At 35.1% G+C, this 21,026-nt stretch overlaps 8 protein-coding genes across 9 annotated transcripts; 4 read left to right on the forward strand and 4 right to left on the reverse strand.

Moving 5' to 3' along the window:
• Positions 1–77: 77 nt before the first annotated feature.
• Positions 78–1,643, reverse strand: LOC110229234. The gene is made up of 6 exons (XM_021028974.1): positions 1,434–1,643; positions 1,191–1,292; positions 875–947; positions 443–785; positions 302–356; positions 78–218 (listed from the first exon to the last, which is right to left on the reverse strand). Exons 1-6 carry the CDS (start codon positions 1,575–1,577, stop codon positions 144–146), a joined length of 792 nt encoding a protein of 263 aa, XP_020884633.1. The 5' UTR covers positions 1,578–1,643; the 3' UTR covers positions 78–143.
• Positions 1,644–1,930: 287 nt separating this feature from the next.
• Positions 1,931–4,386, reverse strand: LOC9317886. Its single transcript, XM_021028975.1, has 6 exons — positions 4,074–4,386; positions 3,699–3,791; positions 3,225–3,354; positions 2,465–2,783; positions 2,312–2,366; positions 1,931–2,218 (listed from the first exon to the last, which is right to left on the reverse strand). The coding sequence occupies exons 1-6, from the start codon at positions 4,191–4,193 to the stop codon at positions 2,144–2,146; spliced, it is 792 nt and encodes a 263-aa protein (XP_020884634.1). The 5' UTR covers positions 4,194–4,386; the 3' UTR covers positions 1,931–2,143.
• Positions 4,387–4,930: 544 nt separating this feature from the next.
• On the forward strand, positions 4,931–7,225 carry LOC9317887 (putative actin-9). Its single transcript, XM_002879920.2, has 5 exons — positions 4,931–5,147; positions 5,440–5,502; positions 5,690–6,062; positions 6,242–6,858; positions 6,952–7,225. The coding sequence occupies exons 2-5, from the start codon at positions 5,461–5,463 to the stop codon at positions 7,015–7,017; spliced, it is 1,098 nt and encodes a 365-aa protein (XP_002879966.1). The 5' UTR covers positions 4,931–5,147; positions 5,440–5,460; the 3' UTR covers positions 7,018–7,225.
• Positions 7,226–8,314: 1,089 nt separating this feature from the next.
• LOC9316034 (actin-42) lies at positions 8,315–10,678 on the forward strand. The gene is made up of 5 exons (XM_002879921.2): positions 8,315–8,440; positions 8,730–8,777; positions 9,069–9,462; positions 9,697–10,298; positions 10,383–10,678. The coding sequence occupies exons 2-5, from the start codon at positions 8,733–8,735 to the stop codon at positions 10,449–10,451; spliced, it is 1,110 nt and encodes a 369-aa protein (XP_002879967.1). The 5' UTR covers positions 8,315–8,440; positions 8,730–8,732; the 3' UTR covers positions 10,452–10,678.
• A 1,364-nt stretch (positions 10,679–12,042) lies between these two features.
• Positions 12,043–14,440, forward strand: LOC9316035 (putative actin-5). Its single transcript, XM_002879922.2, has 5 exons — positions 12,043–12,120; positions 12,642–12,707; positions 13,077–13,470; positions 13,634–14,247; positions 14,352–14,440. Exons 2-5 carry the CDS (start codon positions 12,645–12,647, stop codon positions 14,415–14,417), a joined length of 1,137 nt encoding a protein of 378 aa, XP_002879968.1. The 5' UTR covers positions 12,043–12,120; positions 12,642–12,644; the 3' UTR covers positions 14,418–14,440.
• Positions 14,441–14,871: 431 nt separating this feature from the next.
• LOC9316036 lies at positions 14,872–15,734 on the reverse strand. The gene is made up of 2 exons (XM_021028870.1): positions 15,190–15,734; positions 14,872–15,097 (listed from the first exon to the last, which is right to left on the reverse strand). Exons 1-2 carry the CDS (start codon positions 15,508–15,510, stop codon positions 15,008–15,010), a joined length of 411 nt encoding a protein of 136 aa, XP_020884529.1. The 5' UTR covers positions 15,511–15,734; the 3' UTR covers positions 14,872–15,007.
• A 177-nt stretch (positions 15,735–15,911) lies between these two features.
• LOC9317888 (DNA polymerase delta small subunit) lies at positions 15,912–18,955 on the reverse strand. 2 transcript variants are annotated; one of them, XM_021028868.1, is made up of 14 exons: positions 18,664–18,955; positions 18,400–18,529; positions 18,123–18,229; positions 17,905–18,031; positions 17,666–17,773; positions 17,461–17,576; positions 17,306–17,389; positions 17,140–17,208; positions 16,983–17,054; positions 16,809–16,900; positions 16,583–16,710; positions 16,384–16,485; positions 16,220–16,287; positions 15,912–16,130 (listed from the first exon to the last, which is right to left on the reverse strand). In XM_021028868.1, the coding sequence occupies exons 1-14, from the start codon at positions 18,718–18,720 to the stop codon at positions 16,068–16,070; spliced, it is 1,323 nt and encodes a 440-aa protein (XP_020884527.1). In that variant the 5' UTR covers positions 18,721–18,955; the 3' UTR covers positions 15,912–16,067. The 2 variants fall into 2 exon arrangements, with proteins under 2 accessions (XP_020884527.1, XP_002881822.1); XM_002881776.2 differs by having other exon boundaries at positions 18,400–18,532; positions 18,664–18,821.
• Positions 18,773–20,894, forward strand: LOC9317889 (probable plastid-lipid-associated protein 13, chloroplastic). Its single transcript, XM_021028869.1, has 7 exons — positions 18,773–19,229; positions 19,563–19,684; positions 19,772–19,855; positions 19,951–20,047; positions 20,135–20,351; positions 20,434–20,486; positions 20,618–20,894. The coding sequence occupies exons 1-7, from the start codon at positions 18,969–18,971 to the stop codon at positions 20,708–20,710; spliced, it is 927 nt and encodes a 308-aa protein (XP_020884528.1). The 5' UTR covers positions 18,773–18,968; the 3' UTR covers positions 20,711–20,894.
• The last annotated feature ends 132 nt before the right edge of the window (positions 20,895–21,026 follow it).

Here is a 21,026-nt window from a genome sequence, read left to right on the forward strand (position 1 = left end):
ATAGAGGACAATACATATAGCAAATGCTTAAATCTTGTAGCATATTGGTTGATCAGAGGTCATAATAAAAACGTTTCTTTAGGAAATTATTAGTTATAAGAAATCTAAGTAATCAAAACCTATCTAACTCTTACAAAAAAAAATTATTTGACTGCTAGCTTCTCGATTAAAGATTGATAAGCCACAGTGCAGAGCTTGAACTTTTCTTCAGCTGCCTCCTGTCAGTTTATATATTCAAGGATTAACACAAGAGAAAAACACACTTAAAGGGAGATTGAAGAAGATCTTTTTATTGGTCTACCTTGGTAGAGTCCTCGTGACGATCTGGATGCCATTTTAATGCACAAGTTCGATATCTGAAAACAAACAACAAGTTTGGTCATGAGAATGTATCTGTTAGCCTCTATTTGCGTGTTTGAACTTGGAAGTAAAAGTAACTCACGCTTTTTTGACATCTTCGAGTTTTAAGGGACCCCAAGGACTCAGACCAAGTGTTTGTCTATGAGAGGCTTGGTATTCAATTGAGTCAGACACTGAGCCTCTGGATCTTCTTGAACCATAGCCATCTTCTTCTTCTTCTTCTTCTTTCTCATCTTTTTCTTCTCCTCCTTCATAGAATTTATATTTCGATCTCCAAGAGTTGCTAGAGTAATTAGAAGACCATGAAGAGTGATACCACCAATTATGTTCCTTCTCTCTATGGGTCGAATAATAGGAATCTCGAGATTCTTTAAATAGATTTTGGAATATAAATTCAAAGTCGTTATCGCAGTAACTGGAATGCCCTGTAAAATGGAACTCATGATTTTTTTTAATAAAAGTATATATGCATCCAAACAAAATTGCACCTTAACTAGACATTTTCAACACTTACTTTTTTTTTCCGACCTGTAGGGGCCGTGTTTGCTATTCTCTTCTTCTTTAGCTTCTTTAGCTTTTTTAGCGGCCTAATGTTAATTTCACCAAGAGCAATGAGATACACTAAGTTTCATGATCCATGAGCAACAGAAATAAAGAGAGCACATAAAGGGTTTTGTGCTTTAACCTCAACAAGTTTCAAACTTTAATTAAAAGACACGTCCTCAAAACGCAATGAGGTAATGCAAGAAACAAACAGTTAGAGGCCAGCCAAAAAAAGAGATAAAGATAGGGCTTAAACATGTATTTGCATCATAATCTCACTTATGTACCTCTTCTCTTTCTTGTTTAAGTTGTTCAACAGCACGACGCACTGCTTCTTGATGTTCCCTCAAAAATTTCTTGCTTCTCTTCTTCTTCTGAGCATTTGATTTCTGCCAAATATTCAAAACCCTAAAAATCAGAGCAAGTAGTATTCACACCTATGCAAACTCTATAGAAAATTTTCAATCATCTGTCTTCAAAATCTAGAGATTGGTAAATTGAGCATAATAAAATTATCTAGGTAAACCCACACATGTAGAGAAGAGACCGTCTGAAGAAGACGAGGAACGACGTTTGCGTTCTAAGACAGGAGTAGAATGGAAAAACGCAGTTTTCAGGAGAGAACAATAGCTTTGCGGTCTGCAAATCGCTGCTTTTATTGCTGTAGTGTTCATCGCTGTAGGAGAGTACACAGCATTGCGTCTTAAGCCAATGTGACTCGAGCTTGACTCATAAGAAATAAAAAAAAAGTTAGAGAAGAGAGGAGAAAAGAATAATAGAAGATTTTCTTTTTTGTTAAAAAAAAAAAAAAAAAAAAAAAAAAAAAAAAAAAAAAAAACAGAGAATGGAATATTTACACAATAGTTTTTACTTGATCATAAATGAACGAGATTATTACAAAAAAAAAAAAGAGCCTAGCTTCGTCTCTTCACGTGTTGGGCCGACGTAGTTGGGCCTTCCTGGTTGGGCCATTAGTAATTGGGTTTGTTTCTGTCATGTTTTGATTCATATTTGTAATGTTGTGTGATTCACTCTGAAAATTATTTAACTGGTTCAAAGGGATGAGAGATATCAATACACATCAGTAGTAGTTTTCAAAGAAATAAAAAATGACAGAACAAAGGCAATTTTGCTTGGATCCTCTACTGTTTTGCTTTGTGCTAAGCTTTAAAATGAAACAATTTGGAAATTATTGTAATGAGGTATCTCTAAGTAATCAAGATCTATCTAACTCTTTATCTTAGTTCACCGATAGCTTTTCGCATAAAGATTGATAAGCCACACTACAGAGCTTGAACTTTGCTTCAGCCGCCTCCTGTTTTCATATAATCACATATTCAATAACACGAGTAATCGAAAAAAAACTTACATGGAGATTAAACAGAGAGGAGGAGATCTTATTTGTTACCTTGGTGGAGCCTTGATGACGATCTGGATGCCATTTTAAAGCACAAGTTCGATACCTGATATACAAATAAAAGAGAGTTTGATGTAAAGTGGTGAGAAGAAGATGAAATGTATATGTTAGGTTTTGTGTGTTGACATGAAGTGAACTACTCACGCATGTTTGACATCTTTAAGGTTTAAGGGACCTGAAGGACTCAGGCCAAGTGCTTGTCTATGAGAAACTTGGTTTGGCTCAGACTCAGAGTCGCTGGAGTCTGAAGTATAGTCTTCTTCTTCATCATCTTCATCTAACCGATATTTTGATCTCCAAGACCTCTTAGAGTTGTTGGAAAACCTTGAAGAGTGATGCCGCCATCGAGGTTCATCCTCTTCATGGGTGAATGAAAAAGAGAAACCTCGGGATCCACCAAAAGCAGTTCGGAATACATAGTCGACGTCAAAGTCCTCATCAACTTCGCAAAAATCGAAATTCCCTACACAACAGTACAAATGGATTGATACGAGTATGTAGCCAAACAAAATTGCACCTGTAGATTATACAAAATGACAATAATACAATTTCAACGAACAAGCACTTAATGATTATGAAATCTTAATTTAGGAACATGACACAAGTCAAAGAACTGAGTCCACAATGAGCCAGGAATTTCGATAATTATGTAAGCTAGTACTGGAAGCACAAGGCCTTTCTTTCAGGGGATGAGTCTGAGTTTAAGGAAAATCAGGGAGTTGCTCAAACAAAACTAGATTGAAGCCCACTAATAACACAAATCCTATAGCATTAGCAGTAATGGCCAAAAATCTAAAGAGGACACAAAATCTTTGATTGTAGAAGCAGTGAATAAATTACATGCCAAAAGATTTACTACATAGTGTAGTTGTTAAAGAGAAACAGAGCTAAGACATTCACTTACTTTTACCCCAACTGTAGGGACCGTGTTTGTTATTCTGGTTTCCTTTGGGTTCCTTGGAGTACTGTTTTTTGAACCACGAGGTTTGCTTCCGGGAGGAGGGACCATCGTCATCAAACTCATCATGCCAGCTCTGGAATCAAAAAATTCAACCGCATCTTTGAGAGTTATACAAATGAAAATAAAAAAATTGGCATAAACGAATGAACCTTAATAGAGAGAGCAATAAGACACACTAAGTCATGCACAAGAAACTAAAACAGAGACGTAACACTTGCATTTCCCTTTCGGTAACCCCAGATCCTTCCACTTTTGAACCATAACATTTTCAGCATCAACTAGCTAAAATGTTACTTAAGAGCACAAAAAGTATTGTGTTTTCATAAAAACCATATTAGCAAAATGTCGAAAGTGGAGAGAAACAAAACAACAGCTGAAGCCAACAACAAAAGTGATAAGCATAGATGAAGTAAATACCGTAAACATGTTTGCAGCAAAAGCATTGACATTACGCAATAACTCTTGCTTTTCCCTCATTCTTCTGAATCTCTTCTTATGAACATTTGATTTCTGCAGATAAATGAAACCCAAAATCAGAAGACATGTTCAAACTCTAACTCTCTAAAACTAGTAAAAGGGTCACAATTTAGACAAGAAAACCTCTCAAGTCCCAACATTTTGTCTACGAAAGCTCAACGGAGATGCCAAAAACATGGTCATCGATCCATTTCAATTTATTTCGATAAATCCGCTTAAGGAACAACATCTACGACTCCAATGAATTGCCAAAGCACGAAAATTTAGCTGACGAATCAACAAAAAAAATACTCAAAATTTACGGAAAGTACTGACCGATTCCCAGGAAGTGCGACGTTTGCGTTCTAAGACAGGAGTAGAATGAAATAACGCGACTTTGAGCTGAGAAGAATAGCTTTGTGGTCGGAGAATCGCTGCTCTAATGGCGGCGTTCATCTCTGTGAGATCGGAGGATTAAAGATTGCGTCTTTCGCCGTTTGGCAAAGGAAGAAACCAAAGCCGATGTGGGTAACGTGACTCGGGCTTGACTCAGTCGATCTGACCCGTAAAAGGGCATTTTAATATTCACCGCCGGTTAAAAAATAATTACTTTTCCTCTATATTTACTTTTGTTTATTTTCTCTGCCTCACGAAAATGTTAATATCACCGCAAACTGAGTGAAACCACTTGGAAATTAGATTGATTTTTAATAGGCTAGAAAGGTTATGAATTAATTGATTTAATCGGCTAATTAGAATGTTATGATTTTAGTTCTAATGAGAAACATTCAATTTGAGTCACCCTCCCTCCAAATACGTGCTTTTAGTTTATTTTATTTTATAACAACTAGTATCTTTTATTTTTAAAAAACTAAATTAAAATTAGTAAAATCTCAGATATCATTAATCAATAAATCATTTTAATTAAATCTTTCACATAATGTATTGTGTGTATATATATATATATATGAAATTTGAAGATAATTAATTAAGGGATATCAAAACAAGATATGTCTTATTCATCTAGTATAATTTTTGTTGGGTTAAATGAGTAACTTTCAATTTTTCAATAAACTGAAGCTAATTTAGTTTTTATGTTAGTCTTTCTAAGCTGAGTTGGCACATTCATTCTCATTTCAATTTAGCTAGATTGTTTTATTTTTTATCAATCAGAAAAGAAAAAGAGAAATCAAAGATTAGGAAAGAATTGCATTATATGGAAGACTAAAAAGTAAAAAGAAGAAGAGAGTCCTACTTAGTGTGTAGGACACATACCTCTCTTTCCATGCCCTTTATAAGAGAAACAAGGCCGTACTAGGATCCTGAAACACATCCTTGTTGGCGAGACGAGAGAAGGAAGAAGAAGAAGAAGAAGAAGAAGACAGAGAGAGGCACCATCTTAATTTGAAAGTAAGATCATCAGAACGATTGTTCCTCTTTGATCTCTCTCCAAGTTGATTTACCTCTTGCTAATTTTTTTTTTTCTTGTTAAACTAAAAGTGGATAAAAAGTTTTCAATCAATAATGGATTACAAGCCCAAAGAAACAAGTTTAAGATACAAATTGAACCTTTTTCTTCTTGCCCAAGTAGTGTTTGTGATTTGATTTTGGTTCTTACATGCAGTTCTGCTGTTAATTAATGCTGCGTTTGAACTTTTTTACGATTGATTTTTTTTTGAAACATTATATATGTTTACTTTAGATTATTTCGGCATCAGAGGATATGAAGCCTATCGTGTGTGACAAGGGACATGGAATGGTCCAGGTACGAAAAAAATAAACACTTTTTTTTTTTTAATCGTTATAAGGCTTCGATTGTTTTATTAAACACAATTTATGCGTTTGCATTGCGTTTATATTAAAATAAACAACATTTTGACATATACTCTGAAGTATTAATTTCTCGTAAAATGTTTTGTTAAGTGCCAATTAACTGGTGAAACATTTTGAAGGCGGGATTTGCAGGAGACGAAGCACCAAATGTTGTGTTTCCATGCGTCGTGGGTCGTCCAAAAGATGGAATGAACCCGAACGATTCTTATGTGGGAAACGAAGCTCAAGCCAAGAGAGATATTCTTACATACCCAATGGAGCATGGTATCGTTAAAAATTGGGATGACATGGAGAAGATTTGGTACCATACTTTCTACAACGAGCTACGTGTGGATCCTAAAGAACACCCTGTGCTTCTCACTGAAGCTCCTTTTAACCCTAAAGCCAATCGTGAGAAAATGACTCAGATCATGTTTGAGAGCTTTGATGTTCCTGCCATGTACGTGTCCATTCAATCTGTTCTTTATCTCTATTCCAGTGGTCGTACCACAGGTAAGCAACCAAAATCCAAAATATCATAAATTAATTAAGAGAAATTAATATTTTATTAGTTTATACTAAATAAGCTTGAATATTTGCTGTTGGACTTTTTGGTCACTACACGCAAGTGCATAAATTGCGTACGTGTGAAACAATCCATGCCTTACTCTGTTAAGTTTATGCGTGTTTAGGTGTTGTGTTGGATTTAGGAGACAGAGTGAGCCACACAGTTCCAGTATACGAAGGTTACGCACTCCCACACGGTATACTGCGTCTGGACCTAGGAGGCCGTGACCTAACTGACTACCTCATAGAAATCATGGCCGAACGTGGCTACACATACACCTCATCCGCCGAGCGTGAGATAGTCCGAGACATCAAAGAGAAGCTTTGTTACATAGCTCTCGACTACGAGCAAGAAATGGAGAAGGCAACAAAGGGCTGGGCAATCGATAAAACCTACGAGCTTCCCGATGGTCAAGTGATCACGCTAGAAGCCGAGAGATTGATCATGTGCCCTGAGGTTCTTTTCCAGCCGTCTTTGCTAGGAAAGGAATCTTGTGGTATTCACGAGGCTACTCGCAATTCGATCTTGAAGTGTCCAGTTGATACGAGGAGGGATCTGTTTGGTAACATTTTGATGACTGGTGGCTCAACGATGTTCCATGGGATTAAAGAAAGGATGACCAAAGAGATCACTGCACTTGTACCGTCAAGTATGAAAGTTAAAATTGATGTTCCTCTGGAGAGTAAGTGTAGTGTTTGGAATGGAGGCTCCGTTTTGGCTTCTCTAAGCACCTTTCATCAGGTAAATAAGATGATATTAAATATGGGTTTTAAGTTAATTAGTGTAATTTTTTGGGGTTGTTATAATGTAAAATTTGTGATGTCTATATTGTAGATGTGGATAACTAAGGATGAATATGAAGAACATGGAGCGGCGATTGTTCACAGTAAATGCTTCTAAGTTTGTTAGCATATATTTCGAGATTCGTCCTGGTGATGAGTGCTCTTTGTGCTTTCTTCTTGATTTAGGGTCTTGTTTTGGTTAAATAAATTGTTATTTTGGGGATTTTATAAATCTGATTATTTTGTTTTCATAACTTAATTATGTTGGTGTTGGAATCATGTTGTTGTTTGTATTGCTGATAAAAGAAGAACATATATTTTTGTATTTCTTTCTTAGAAAAAAGAACATTTCCAATGACTTAACGTAACTACTCTTGTGAGTTGTGACTATGTGTGTTGATAAATGTTAATGTTATCTTAATTCTTATCTGAAAAACATATATATATATATATATATATATGTATATTAGCTTATTTTTTGGAAAAAAAACCATCATGGACATTATTCAAGACTTCCTTTAAAATTACAAAACTAGTCGTCTTTCCGTTGAAATGTATAACGCCAATACCACTTTTTAAAAATTACAAGAAAATCACACCGGTAAAAAATTAATAAGTTTAAGAAAACTGAGCTAACTAAAACATTTAATTCTCAAGCGTTTCATACACTATTTGAGCTTAGATTCGTAATCTTTTAGGACTGATAAACATTGTCTGTGAATTTTATAGAGAAAGATTTGTATAACTTAATCTAAAAAAGATTTTAAAAGAAAAACTTAATGTACAAAAGAAATTTTTTAAAATATATGTGGTAATTTTGTAGTATTTCAATTCTAAATGTTTTATCATATATTTTTATTAATACAAAATGTCTTTTATATATATATATATATATATATATATTGGTTTGGTACAAGCATAATACTTATTGTAAGTTTAAGTTAGAATTTACATAAATCTTTAGTTGTAATTAAAACTCTAAAATCTTTAGTTATTGACTATATATAAATTAAATTTTAAATCATTAGTTAATAAATTTAATTAACTCTTTCACATAATATTTTATATATAAAATTAGAAAATAATTTAAATCATATCATTAATTAATAGATATATAAATCAAAGTCATTAAAATACAAATGGTTTTGATGATTTCAAGGTTATATGTGTCGCATAATTATACATTAATATTCAAATGTATGTCTTATTCCTCTTGAATAAGTCTTTTTTTTTGGCTAAATGAGTAACCTTTACTCTTTAATTAATTAAAGCTAATTTTTTTTATAATCTAAAATGAAGAAAGAAAAAAAAAAGTAAAAAATTAGGAAAGATTTGAATTTATTTAGAAGTCTAAAAATCTAATTGAGGATTCTCTTTTGTAGGAAAATAAATAAGAACACATGATAATATGGAACCCACGTCTGTCTTTCCATGCCCTTTATAAAGGATACAAGGCGGTAGGATTTTTTGTCAAAACTCCAAAGCAATCTTGTTGCCGAGACGAAGAACAACAACGAAAACTGAGAAAGACACAATCTTAAGTAAGAGAATGATCATTACTCTCGGATTTGATGGTCCCTTCCGCTTCTATATATTGATTTCCGATGTTATACCTAATGATCTCTCATGAGCTTAATATATAATTAAGATTCAATAAGGTGTTAATTGCTAGGAATCAGCATAATCTTTGTATACGGCCGTGCCTATGCTTATTTCCCACGTGTTGATTTAAATTTGGTTTTACAGTTCTACTATGTTATTGTTGTGTTAGAACTTCTTAGCGATGATATTTTAAAAACTTTTTGTTGAAACATGATATGTCTACTGTAGATAATGTCGGAGCCTATCGTGTGTGACAACGGAACTGGAATGATCAAGGTAAGGAGAAAATGAAAACACTCTTTATTTATCCGTTAAGGCTTCCATTGTTTCAAACACATGTTTATGCATACGAATCATTATTTTGAAAATATAGATATTTTCAGTTTTATTCACAAAAATCTTTGCAAAGTAAGAATGCACACACGTATAAACTTTGGCCTTTGCCGTTTACATTTATAAGTAAGAAAATAATATTTTCTTGAAATTACTTCATCGTAAAGGCAAATAAATACACAATTGAGACTACAACAATAGAGGATATCTAATAATTAGGGAATTATTTTGAAGGCGGGATTAGCTGGAGATGATGCACCAAAGGCTATGTTTCCAAGCATCATGGGTCGTCCAAGACACAAGAGGGTGATGCTTGGAATGGATCAGAAAGAATTTTATGTGGGAGACGAAGCTCAAGCCAAGAGAGGTATTCTTACACTTAAATACCCAATGGAGCATGGTATCGTTAACAATTGGGATGACATGGAGAAGATTTGGCATCATACTTTCCACAACGAGCTACGTGTGGCTCCTCAAGAACACCCTGTGCTTCTCACTGACTCTCCTCTAAACCCTAAGGCCAATCGTGAGAAGATGGCTCAGATCATGTTTGAGACCTTCAATACTCCTGCTACGTACGTGGCCGTTCAGGCCGTTCTCGCTCTCTATGCTAGTGGTCGTACCTCAGGTAAGTAACTTCAATTCAAGTATCAGAATTCAAAATATAGTTAAGAGAAGCTAAAAATGTTATTAGAACATCAAATGCAAATAATCAACCGCAAAATATCGTACAGGTAATCACATTTATATTCTTAAATGTGATTTATTTTTTGATGAATTGTTAACAAAGAAATGCAAATGCATAAATTACACTGGAAACAATCCATGACTTACTATATTAATACTTGTTTTGGGTAATTAGGTATTGTGTTAGATTCAGGAGATGGTGTGAGCCACATAGTTCCAATCTACCATGGTTACACACTCCCACATGCGATTATGCGTCTAGACTTAGCAGGCCGTGACCTAACCGACTACCTCATGAATATTATGATGGAACGTGGCTACACATATACCACATCAGCGGAGCGGGAGATCGTCCGAGACATCAAAGAGAAATTATGTTATGTAGCTCTCGACTACGAGCAAGAACTGGAGAACGCTACAACATACAAAACCTACGAGCTTCCCGATGGTCAAGTGATCACACTAGGTGCCGAGAGGATCAGGTGCCCTGAGGTTCTTTTCCAGCCGTCTTTGGTCGGGATGGAATCTTCTGGTATTCATGAGATGACTTACAAGTCGATTATGAAGTGTGATGTTGATATAAGGAAAGATTTGTATGGAAACATTGTCATGAGTGGTGGCACAACGATGTTCCCTGGGATCGCGCAGAGGATGTGCAAAGAGATCAGTGCGCTTGCACCAGCTAATATGAAGATTAAAGTTGTGATTCCTCCGGGGAGAAAGTATAGTGCTTGGATTGGAGGCTCCATTTTGGCTTCTCTAAGTTCCTTTGAACAAGTAAGATATATAAAATATAATTTTAAAGTTTACTATGAGTTTTTTTGGAGGTTTTCTAATGTAGTTGTGATGTTTATATTGCAGAAGTGGATAACTAAGGCTGAGTATGAAGAAACTGGAGCGGCGATTGTTCACAAGAAATGCTTATATTAGCGTTCTTTGTGCTTTCTTCTTTAAGGTTGTGTTTTGGTGAAATAAATTGTTATAATATGTGGGATTCCATATATGATATATCTAGTTCTTTGTTTTGGTCAAAATGTCAAAGGATTTCGTTTTTTTTTTGTTTCCCGCTGAAAAAGAAGAACATGTCCATGTGTTGATTATTGTTAGACTTATCTTAATTCTTAAACGAACTAAAAACGAACCTTAAAGAGAGAAAATTATTCTGGACCCCTCTAAAAATCTGAATAAACCCAAACTTTCTGAAAGAAATATATTTTCGTTACCTTAAAAAAATTGTCTATGCGTTAATGATAGTGTCTCTAAGGGTATCTTAAATGTTTTGTTGAATACTGGCTTTTCCGGTAGATTGGATATTTCTTCGACTTGCCTAGTGAATTTCCGACAAAGCTCCTCTACCTGGATGTCGTATAACAACTAACAAGTAAAAAATCACCAACAATAAATATTATAATTAAGTATTTTTAAAAATAATATACAAAAATTAATATTAAATCAAATCCTTGTCCCATGTTCTTTTGTGGTACATCTCTTTTTTAGTAGTATCAAAGACATCATCTTTTATTATTTTTGAACTGAATATATCTAAAAGGAATAGGATATGAATTATTTTAAATCATAAAAATAAAATAAAAGATTACTCTCTTAGTTTTTTTAACCAGTTGTTATAAATGATTGCGTAAACTTGTATGTAAATGAGGAAAACATTTTACAGCTTAATGTCAAACACAAATTTTAAAAATATCAACTGTAAAGAGTTTGGAAAATTAAAAGATGAAATACTGTAGAAAGAAAAAGATCTCTTAATTCTAAACAATCTCCTCCACATTAGATGGTAATATATAGTACCATTTTTAATTCTTAATAGCTTAACATATGTTTTATTAAATATAAAATGTCTTATATTGGTTTGATTCAATCATAATAGTTATTGTAGCTCTGAGGTATAATTTACTTTGTAATTAGAACTGTTAAATATGATGAGTCACCAATTAACTAACTTTAACTAAATTTGAAGTCATAAATCAAGAAATATATATATATATATATATAAAATTAATAATTATTTAAATTTAAACCTTGCTAAATTAAATTATTTGGAAGTTAGAAACTAATTAAATTATTACATTATACATGGTTTTGATGGTTTATTAGTTATACATGTCGCATTATTATTCATTAATATTCAAAAAAGTATGTCTTATTCATCTAGTATAAATTGTTTTGGGTTAAAATGATAACTTTTATTATTATTTATCTAGTTTTTATAAAGATACAATGATATACATTTTCTGACATATATAGTATAGGTCAAGCTTGCCAAAACATGCAAGTAGTAGCGCTGAGTTGGCACATTCATTCTGATTTCAATTTTGTTAGATTTCAATTTCAATTTATAATAGATAAATAAAGAAAAAAAATCAAAAATTAGGAAAGATTTGCACTTATTTGAAAGGCAAAAAATTTAAATGCAAAATTGAGGATTCACTTTGGAAGGGCAAACAATGACTCCTACTAGTGTGGGGCCCATGTCTCTTTTTTCCATGCTCTTTATAAACGAAACAAAGCGATAGGATTTTTTGTCAAAAGCATTCTTGTTGCCGAGACGAGACAAGGAAGAAGAAGAACATAATATTTGAACGTAAGAGAACGATTGTTTCTCATATGATTTGTTTTTGTTGTCACTGCAGCAATGTTTGTCATTTTAATAACTATAGGGTTCTTTTGATCTAACTCCATCCACGAGTTGATACAGTTTAACCTCTTCCTTCACTCCCCTTTTTAGATCTTGGTTTAATTTTTAAGTTTCTCTCATTCATTTTTTGTCCTCTTGTACTGGACTTCGAGCTCATTTATTAATTTGTATGACTGATTTATGGATAACTGATTAATTTTAATTTGTAGATTTTTTGATGTAATACTTGAAATAATCATAGCAAAAAATACTTGATATATATAAATATAATGGTGTCTCGTGACCTTAAAACTAAGAATTAACATGATCGCTGTATACGATCTCTGCTTTTTCCCGATAGTGTTTGTTATTTAGTGTTGGTTTTTGAAGTTTCGGCTAATTAATTCTGTGCTAGAACGTAACTTCTTAGTAAAGATATTAATTTTGAAAAACAAATTTTTGAAACATGCATGATATGTATACTCTAGATAATGGCGGATCTAGAGGACGAATTCGTGCCTATCGTGTGTGACAATGGAACTGGAATGGTCAAGGTAAGAAGAAACTAAAAACACTCTTTATTAATCTGTAATGCTTTTTTTTTTTTTGATCAAAAATCTATATTGCTTCGTTTGTTTCAAATACTATTTAGGCATTTGCATTGCGTTTACATTTAAATTTTTTCATAATTTTAAAATATAAAATATTTTGCAAAGTACTGAAAACGCCAACAAATAAACTTTTTCTATTTGCCGTTTTCATTTACAATTACCAAAATGTTTTTTCCTTAGAATACTTCCGGTTTGGGCAATAATTAATGATTTAGAAAAATGTATACTAAATGTAAAAGTAAACAACCAATGAATGTATATATATTGTGAAAACAAGATAGGAGATCTAATGATAGGTAAAACATTTTGAAGGCGGGATTCGCTGGAGACGATGCACCAAGAGCTACGTTTCCAAGCGTTGTGGGTCGTCCACGACACAGGGGAGTGATGGTTGGAATGAATGAGAAGGATTCCTATGTGGGAGACGAAGCTCAAGCCAGGAGAGGTATTCTTACACTTAAATACCCAATCGAGCACGGTGTTGTTAGCAATTGGGATGACATGGAGAAGATTTGGCACCATACTTTTTACAATGAGCTGCGTTTGGATCCTGAAGAACACCCTATTCTTCTCACTGAAGCTCCTCTTAACCCAAAGGCCAATCGTGAAAAGATGACTCAGATCATGTTTGAGACTTTTGCTTTTCCTAGTATGTATATTGGTATTCAGGCCGTTCTCTCTCTATATTCCAGTGGTCGTACCACAGGTATGTAAAATCTCACAATTCAAAATACATTCACATGCAAAATCTTTAAATGTTGTTGTTTTTCTTTATAAATGTGATTTTTATAAAAACCTTGAAATAATGTGATTTTTTTTGTTATGTTTGAAACAATGGTCCTTAATCTGTTCAATGTCTGCGTGGTTAGGTATTGTGTTGGATTCAGGAGATGGTGTGAGCCACACTGTTCCAATCTACGAAGGTTATGCACTCCCACATGCGATCTTGCGTCTAGATCTAGCAGGCCGTGACCTAACCGAGTATCTCACGAAAATCATGATGGAACGTGGCTACACATACACCACATCCGCCGAGCGTGAGATAGTCCGAGACATCAAAGAGAAGCTTTGTTACATAGCTGTCGACTACGAGCAAGAAATGTTGAAGGCTACAACGAGCTCGGCAATCGATAAAGAATACGAGCTTCCCGATGGTCAAGTGATCACGATAGGAACTGAGAGATTCAGGTGCCCGGAGGTTCTTTTCCAGCCGTCTTTGATTGGAATGGAAACTTGTGGTATTCATGAGACGACGTACAATTCGATCATGAAGTGTGATGTTGATATAAGGAAGGATTTGTATGGAAACATTGTGTTGAGTGGTGGCACGACCACGTTCCCTGGGATCGCAGATAGGATGAACAAAGAGATCAATGCGCTTGCACCGCCTAGTATGAAGATTAAAATTGTGGCTCCCCCGGAGAGGAAATATAGTGTTTGGGTGGGAGGCTCCATTTTGGCTTCTCTAAGCAGCTTTGCACAGGTAAATATATAAGATAATAATAATTGTTTTTCAAGTTGATTAACGTTAGTAAATTTTTTTGGGGTGTTGTAATTAATGTAAAGTTGTGATGTATATATATGCAGATGTGGATAACTAAAGCTGATTATGATGAAAATGGACCGTCGATTGTTCACAGGAAATGCTTTTAAGTTTGTGTATTGGTGATGAGCGTTCTTTTATGCTTTCTTTTCTTAATGCTTTGTTTTGATGAAACATTAATGTTATGAGGGATTTCATATATCTGATTTCTATCTTTCTTTCAATATTTCTATGTTGGTCAAAGAGCAAAGGATTTCGTTGCTTTTCTTGCCGATAGAAGAAGACTATTCCTTTATTTTATAAAGATGATTATATTCGCTATGACTAACTCATCTTGCGATTATGTGTGTTGATATATAAATTATTAGAGTTATATGGACGAATAAGAAAATGTGTTAAACAACATCACTGATTTTTTCGACGCTTCTAGAGATAGTGTGTGTTGATTATTGGTTAGAGTTTATTTGTTTCTGCCATTATAAAATACAACCATAAAAACTTGAATTTGGGTAGAATCTTTACAAATAAAAAACACAGGCTCCAACAACCATGATAAATTTGTTAACAAAAAAAATTACCATGAAGTGATTTGACTTAAATATGACGAGAAAGATGTAAAATACTAAACGTGAGGATAATACAAACGAATGTAAAATAGTGAGACACAAAAATAAATAAAAAATAAAAAAGTTGAAGAAACTTAAACGACGTCGTTGATGAGACGCCTGTGTCTGTTATAATGCTTCTCGATGAAAACTCTTGAAGCTCCTTCCATTGTTTTACGCCATGTCTGACCAATTAGAGCAGAGTAGAGGATTAATTAAAATGGTTAAATAAAAAAGTTTACCAATTTTAATTATAGAAAATTGGATTAAATTATACCTTGCCGATAGTTCTGACGAGAGACTTGTTCCTGAGATGTGATTTTCCAGAAGCAAGCTGCCGGAGAAACAGAGATCGCCGTTTACTCGCCGGAGCAAGCAAGAGCCGTTTCCTCTCCACCAAACTAATACTGTTACTTTCGATGTCAACGCCGTTCTCTCGAGAAGAATTCTTAGCTGATTTCTTCCGGCGTTTCGTTGACTTTGACTCGTCGACGTCGTCGGGATCGGCGAACTTACGGAGCAATTCGTCGGAGGATTTCTTGTTCACGTGAGTGATTTTGGTCGGGATACTAGTCTCTATGACAACAACAAGATCCATCTCAGTAATGTAAGAGAGAGAAGTAGTGAGAGATAAGTTGAGAGAAAGAGAGGATTAAAGTGTAGACGAAGAAACTGTTTGGGATATAAAGGAAAGGTTGAAGAAATGCGGGAAAATGGACCGTTGGGGAATAATGGAGAATATAATGCGTTACATTATTACATTTAATTTTATAATGTAATAAGTGTGGATGGATATAGCCGTTGAGAAGAGAGAGACATTTGCATGAGATTCTGTGCACTTGTTACTTTTTTTAAGATTATTTTTGCAGTCTTTTCACGTTCTTCTTACCAACGACCACGACACTATCTGGTCGGCCCTTTTTGTCCTTTATGTGACACCTAAGAACTCGTGTCGCGATATTTAGTTAAAAAGCACAAAAGAAAATTAGGACAAAAGAATAACAATACATCCAAAGATTTAGAAGTTCCACTAAAGAACAAGGATTTTTAACAAAAGAAATAACACTTGGTTAGAACATGGGAAAGTGTTAGTGAAAAAGCTCAACATTACATCTTCAAGACAAGGAAGTAATCTACCAAAGTAGCAACTCAATGTTATGATTGGTTTATCTGAGTGCTAAAGCTTAGAGTATGACAGTCCAGATTTCTTAGGTTCACCTGCAAATAAACATCGTGATTTTGATATTCAGAATCTGCAATCTATGAGACAAAATAAAGTCAAATTCTGCTCAATATTTTCAACTCACCGCAACAGCAATACCGGTCTCACAGAACTTAGGAATGCAGATCAACCGAACAAGTTGCCCTTCTGACCCTGCAGCATTCATATTTCCCAAAACAAAACTTCAAGCAGTGTTCAACAAAGAGAAACTATTATGTTATTTATAATCTCTGTGTGAGGAGGTTATACCCTTTAACAAACGGTTGTCATATTTCTCTTGATTTCCCACGAAGTAGACATGAGGGCAAGTTTCAATTAAGAAAGGGTCTCTATCGGTGAAAGGATAACAACCTGTACGCAAGTGAATCAAACTAAAAGACTCAAATAATCTTTTTCATACGGGCTTAGTTCAAAAACAGTAAATTTGCAGGGGAAGGAAAATTCTTACCAAGTGTATTAGGTGCAGTGGGGGCAAGATGTCTCCACCTCAGCGTTCTTTCCACAAAATCAAGCTTGCTTTTAGCCTCTGAGTACTTGTCAAGGTCATCGATGTTCTGACCAGAAGTTCCCAGAAATCTGCAAAATGTCCCCAAATGAGATTTTCAGTCAGATAAACCCAAACTTTATTGTTGTAAAATCACCGAGATTGTATCCATTATTAATGATAACCATACCTTATATTATCGAGATCAAATGAGTGAGGATTTGTACATGATCTGAAGGTGTTATAAGGTGAAGATCCAGGGAAAAGACATCTATTCAGAGGCTGAACAAAAGAGAAGGGCCTATGAATCAGATTTATCTATACAAAATGCAGGGTTTTGAATGTTTTTAATGTATTTGCAAACCTGCTGAGGCAATGCGAAGTTAGCTGGATCATTCGTGCCTGGCATGATATCTACTGAAACTCCTGCAGCTATCTAAAAACAATCCACGAAAAAAACAAGAATTTGAATTTTCATCTCAATAGAATCGATAACACACAGGTGGATCTAGTTAACTGACCTGGTTTAACATGATATCAAGCTCTTTGATGGGCTCATACAGTGTTGATTGATCTTTCGAGGCCAAGTTCTGCAAATATCAACCAATAAAGATCACAAGACATAACTGGGCAGATAATTATTGGAACTGTATCTGAGAAAATATCAGTAACAAAAGTTATAGGTACCTGGCCATTAATGAGTTTGCGGGGAAATTCAACAGAGTTTCCAGCAATTACTACATGAACTATCTGTGCTGCAAGGCCTTGTTCCTGTTCAAACCATAAATTATAAATTAAGGAAAGAAAAATGTTGAAGAACCTGAAAGTTAAGAGATTTGAACCTCCTCATCTCCGAGATGCCCAGTTATATGGTCAACAAGAAGCTGAAATTGCAAGGGAATAGCCGATTTGCTTCCAATGCAAAGTCCCGACAATAACACAACGTATTTATCATCCTCTGCAGAGCAATATGTATCATGAGAGATTGCTTATAGATATGATTGAGCCATGAGGTTAGCAAAAGGAAGAGAAGATAGCTAGACTTACGTAGATCGATAGGCCGCTCTATCTGAGGCGGTAAACCAGCTTCTAATACATCCTCAACAAAGAATTCACCAGCATTAGTTTCCTTCCCATGCAATGCAACAACAACACCTACAATCCACGGAGGCTTCAACGTTAATTTTCTTAAGAGAGGTAAACTTGATTAAAATCTCTAACATTTGCTACATTGCAACAAACGCAAAAATAATACACAGTAAAAACATAACAATCCATTTGCATACCTGTCACATATATAGCAGGTGAAAGTGCAGAACCAGCAAGCTTAACTCTCCCACTCTCGTCTTCGAGGATCAGATTATCATCAGGATGCATAAAGTTATGTGGTTTAACAAGCGGAGTAACTGACCTCTGCATTAAGTTTAATATACTCTCAGATTAATTTCAACCTAAACATAGGTCGAAAATAAAGCCAGTAGAAGGAAGCTATATAAAAACCAACCTCTTTAGAATATTCATCGAGAACACATGGTTTAAGCTTCATGTGTTTGAACAAGGTTCCTACAATTACGCATTCTTTTCCTTTTTCAAGTCCCAAAACCTTACAAACTGCAAACATGAAATCCACATTCAGATCTATCATTTAAACACACCTGAAAACACTAATACTAGCAATCTTTCTCAACTGTAATCCAAAAGATAGCAAAAATCCCAAAAAAAAATCCCTAAATTTGTTGCGTTAAACATGAAATTAAAAGGAGAGAAACAAAAGCACTGACCAGGCAAATGAGGTTTCCAAGTAGGGGCAAGAGAGTAGAGAAGTGTTCTCATGAGATGAAGACGAACAAAGTAAATCTGACTGTATTGCTGACCTCTGTACATCTCCTTCTGTATCTCGAATCTCTCATCCTGCTTCAATTGAAACCAAAAGCTCAGAGTCAGATTACAAACCCTAGCCCTTACACTTATAAGTAGAAACAGTGACCACCACAAAAGATTACATTGTCTTTCACTACAAGTAGATACAGTAATAGGTTTCGTACCAGTGAATTGTAATCGGAATGCTTCCGTTCGTGAATCTTCTCGGAGTCGATTTCCATGGCGGGAAAAGATCTCACAACTGAGAGCAGAAAATTCAGGAAAAAGGTTTCAACTTTGGCACTTACCGACGACAATGAGTCTTTTCTTCTTTCTTCTATGGACAATCAAACCAAACCCCGGTTAACCGGAAAGGTGTTTAATTTGAACCGGAAACCAACCGGTCGAACCAGAGAAACTCCTACCTTAACTCTTTTTCCTGAGGTTTGGTTGTTGAATTCTCAATCTTTCGTGTTTTTTTTGGATTTTTATGTCTCTTTCACCTCCTTCTTCTTCAATGGCGTTGTTACATGGTTCGATTCCTGGTACGTCTGCGGTTCGATTAGGCTTTTCAACCTCAGCGTCACCGTCGAAAGTTTGTCTCAATGTTCCGGTGGTGAAGCAGGGTTGGAGGAATTCGTGCCGGAGAAGGGTTTTAAGAGCAATGGTGCAGGAAACAGTTTTAGGATCTCCTTCGGTTTACGCCAGAGAAATGGAGCGCCTTTCTGCTAAGGAATCGCTAGTTCTCGCTGTAAAACTTCTCTCACTTTTATTAACTTTGAATTACTTGGTTGATATGTGAAATATGATTTGTTTAGATCTTCAATTTCACTCTGATTTTGAAATTGGGTCTCTGTTATCATCTCTGTCTTATGCTGAGGACAAATGGGAAAATTTTAGGTGAATTGTGTATTTGTCAGCTGTAATCAAGATATTGCAGATAACAAAAGAGGAAAATTGTCTCAAGTCCAGAAATGAATGACCATGTTTCAGCTAAATTGGGCTTTCTTGAATATAGGAAGTAGGAACAGCTCTGTCTTTTGAACTCTCTGTTTTTGTTGCCCTGAAACCAAACTTTGTACAGTTGAAGGATGCTGGAGGCTTTGAGGCTTTAGTTACAGGGAAAACAACTAATATGCAAAGGATCGATGTGAATGAGAGAATTACTAGTCTAGAGCGGCTTAACCCGACTCCCAGACCAACCACGTAGGTGCTTCTTTACACTTTTGGTTATTGTTTTTGCTTCGGTGTTAGGAGAATTGTCTTTTCACTGGTTCCTATAGCTTTTTCCAGGTCTCCTTGTTTCGAAGGCAGATGGAATTTTGAGTGGTTTGGATCTGGAAGTCCTGGTTTACTCGCTGCTCGAGTTATATTCGAGTCAGTACTTACCTACTTATCATTTTCTCATCTTAAACCTCACCATTTTTATTCTAAGTTTTTGAATATTTTGCTATCTGATGCTATTGTTTCAGGAGATTTCCTTCAACATTGGCGAATTTATCAAGAATGGAGATACTGATCAAGGATGCTAACGCAAAGGCGACGGCAAATATCAAACTTTTGAACTCGGTAACACACTGAAACACTTTTCAAAGTTTGATTATGTATTTACATGGAATCACAGAGGAGGTTTCTCATAGTGGCAAAAATGTGCAGATAGAAAGCAAAATCATTCTGTCATCAAAATTGACTGTCGAGGGACCTCTGAGATTGAAAGAAGAATATGTTGAAGGTATGCTCGAATCCCCAACAGTCATTGAAGAAGCAGTTCCTGAACAGCTAAAAGGTGCATTGAGTCAAGCCGCCACAACGTTGCAGCAGCTTCCTGCTCTTATCAAGGATACTCTAGCCAGTGGTCTGAGAATTCCCCTAAGTAAGCTACTTTATTCATTATTTATACAGTAAACATTTTCCGCTCAAATGTACACTGAACCAACTAGTGTTATTTGCTTCAGGTGGTTCCTTTGAAAGATTCTTCATGATATCTTATCTAGACGAAGAGATTCTTGTAAGTTTATTGAATATATTTTCTATAAGCCCATGCTCGGAAGCGAATATTTGAAAAGAATGGTGAGACAGGCTGAGATCCTTGCACTAACCGAGTTTTATCCGCTTTTGGTTGTTTTGTTTTTCTTGCAGATAGTTAGAGATACCGAAGGAGTGCCTGAAGTTCTAACGAGGATTGAAACACCATCATCTACCGTTGTAGAAACTCTTGAATACGATAGTTAGATGTTACTAGCCATTGTTCTTGTTCCTATGTTCTTTCTGCGTTAATACAAGAACCAACCACCAAGTTGGTGTCTGTAAATGTTTGAAGCTAATAACTTTAACCATACATTAAAACCTCTTCCTTCTCTTGTGTTCGTTCGGCAATCTTCTCAACTTTTCCAAGTACTTGCAGATTCTCTGTTTTGATATTCATAAACTCTTTCTTTGTAAAAGAGAGTTCAGATTTAACATTTTCTTAGTTGATTTATTATGCCAACTTGATCAAAGATATTATGAGGGTTATCTCTTGATGTGTCATGTGTGGTTCCATCATCAT

The sequence above is a fragment of the Arabidopsis lyrata genome (assembly GCF_000004255.2).
Source record: "Arabidopsis lyrata subsp. lyrata unplaced genomic scaffold ARALYscaffold_4, whole genome shotgun sequence".
In the NCBI taxonomy this organism is placed as follows: domain Eukaryota; kingdom Viridiplantae; phylum Streptophyta; class Magnoliopsida; order Brassicales; family Brassicaceae; genus Arabidopsis; species Arabidopsis lyrata.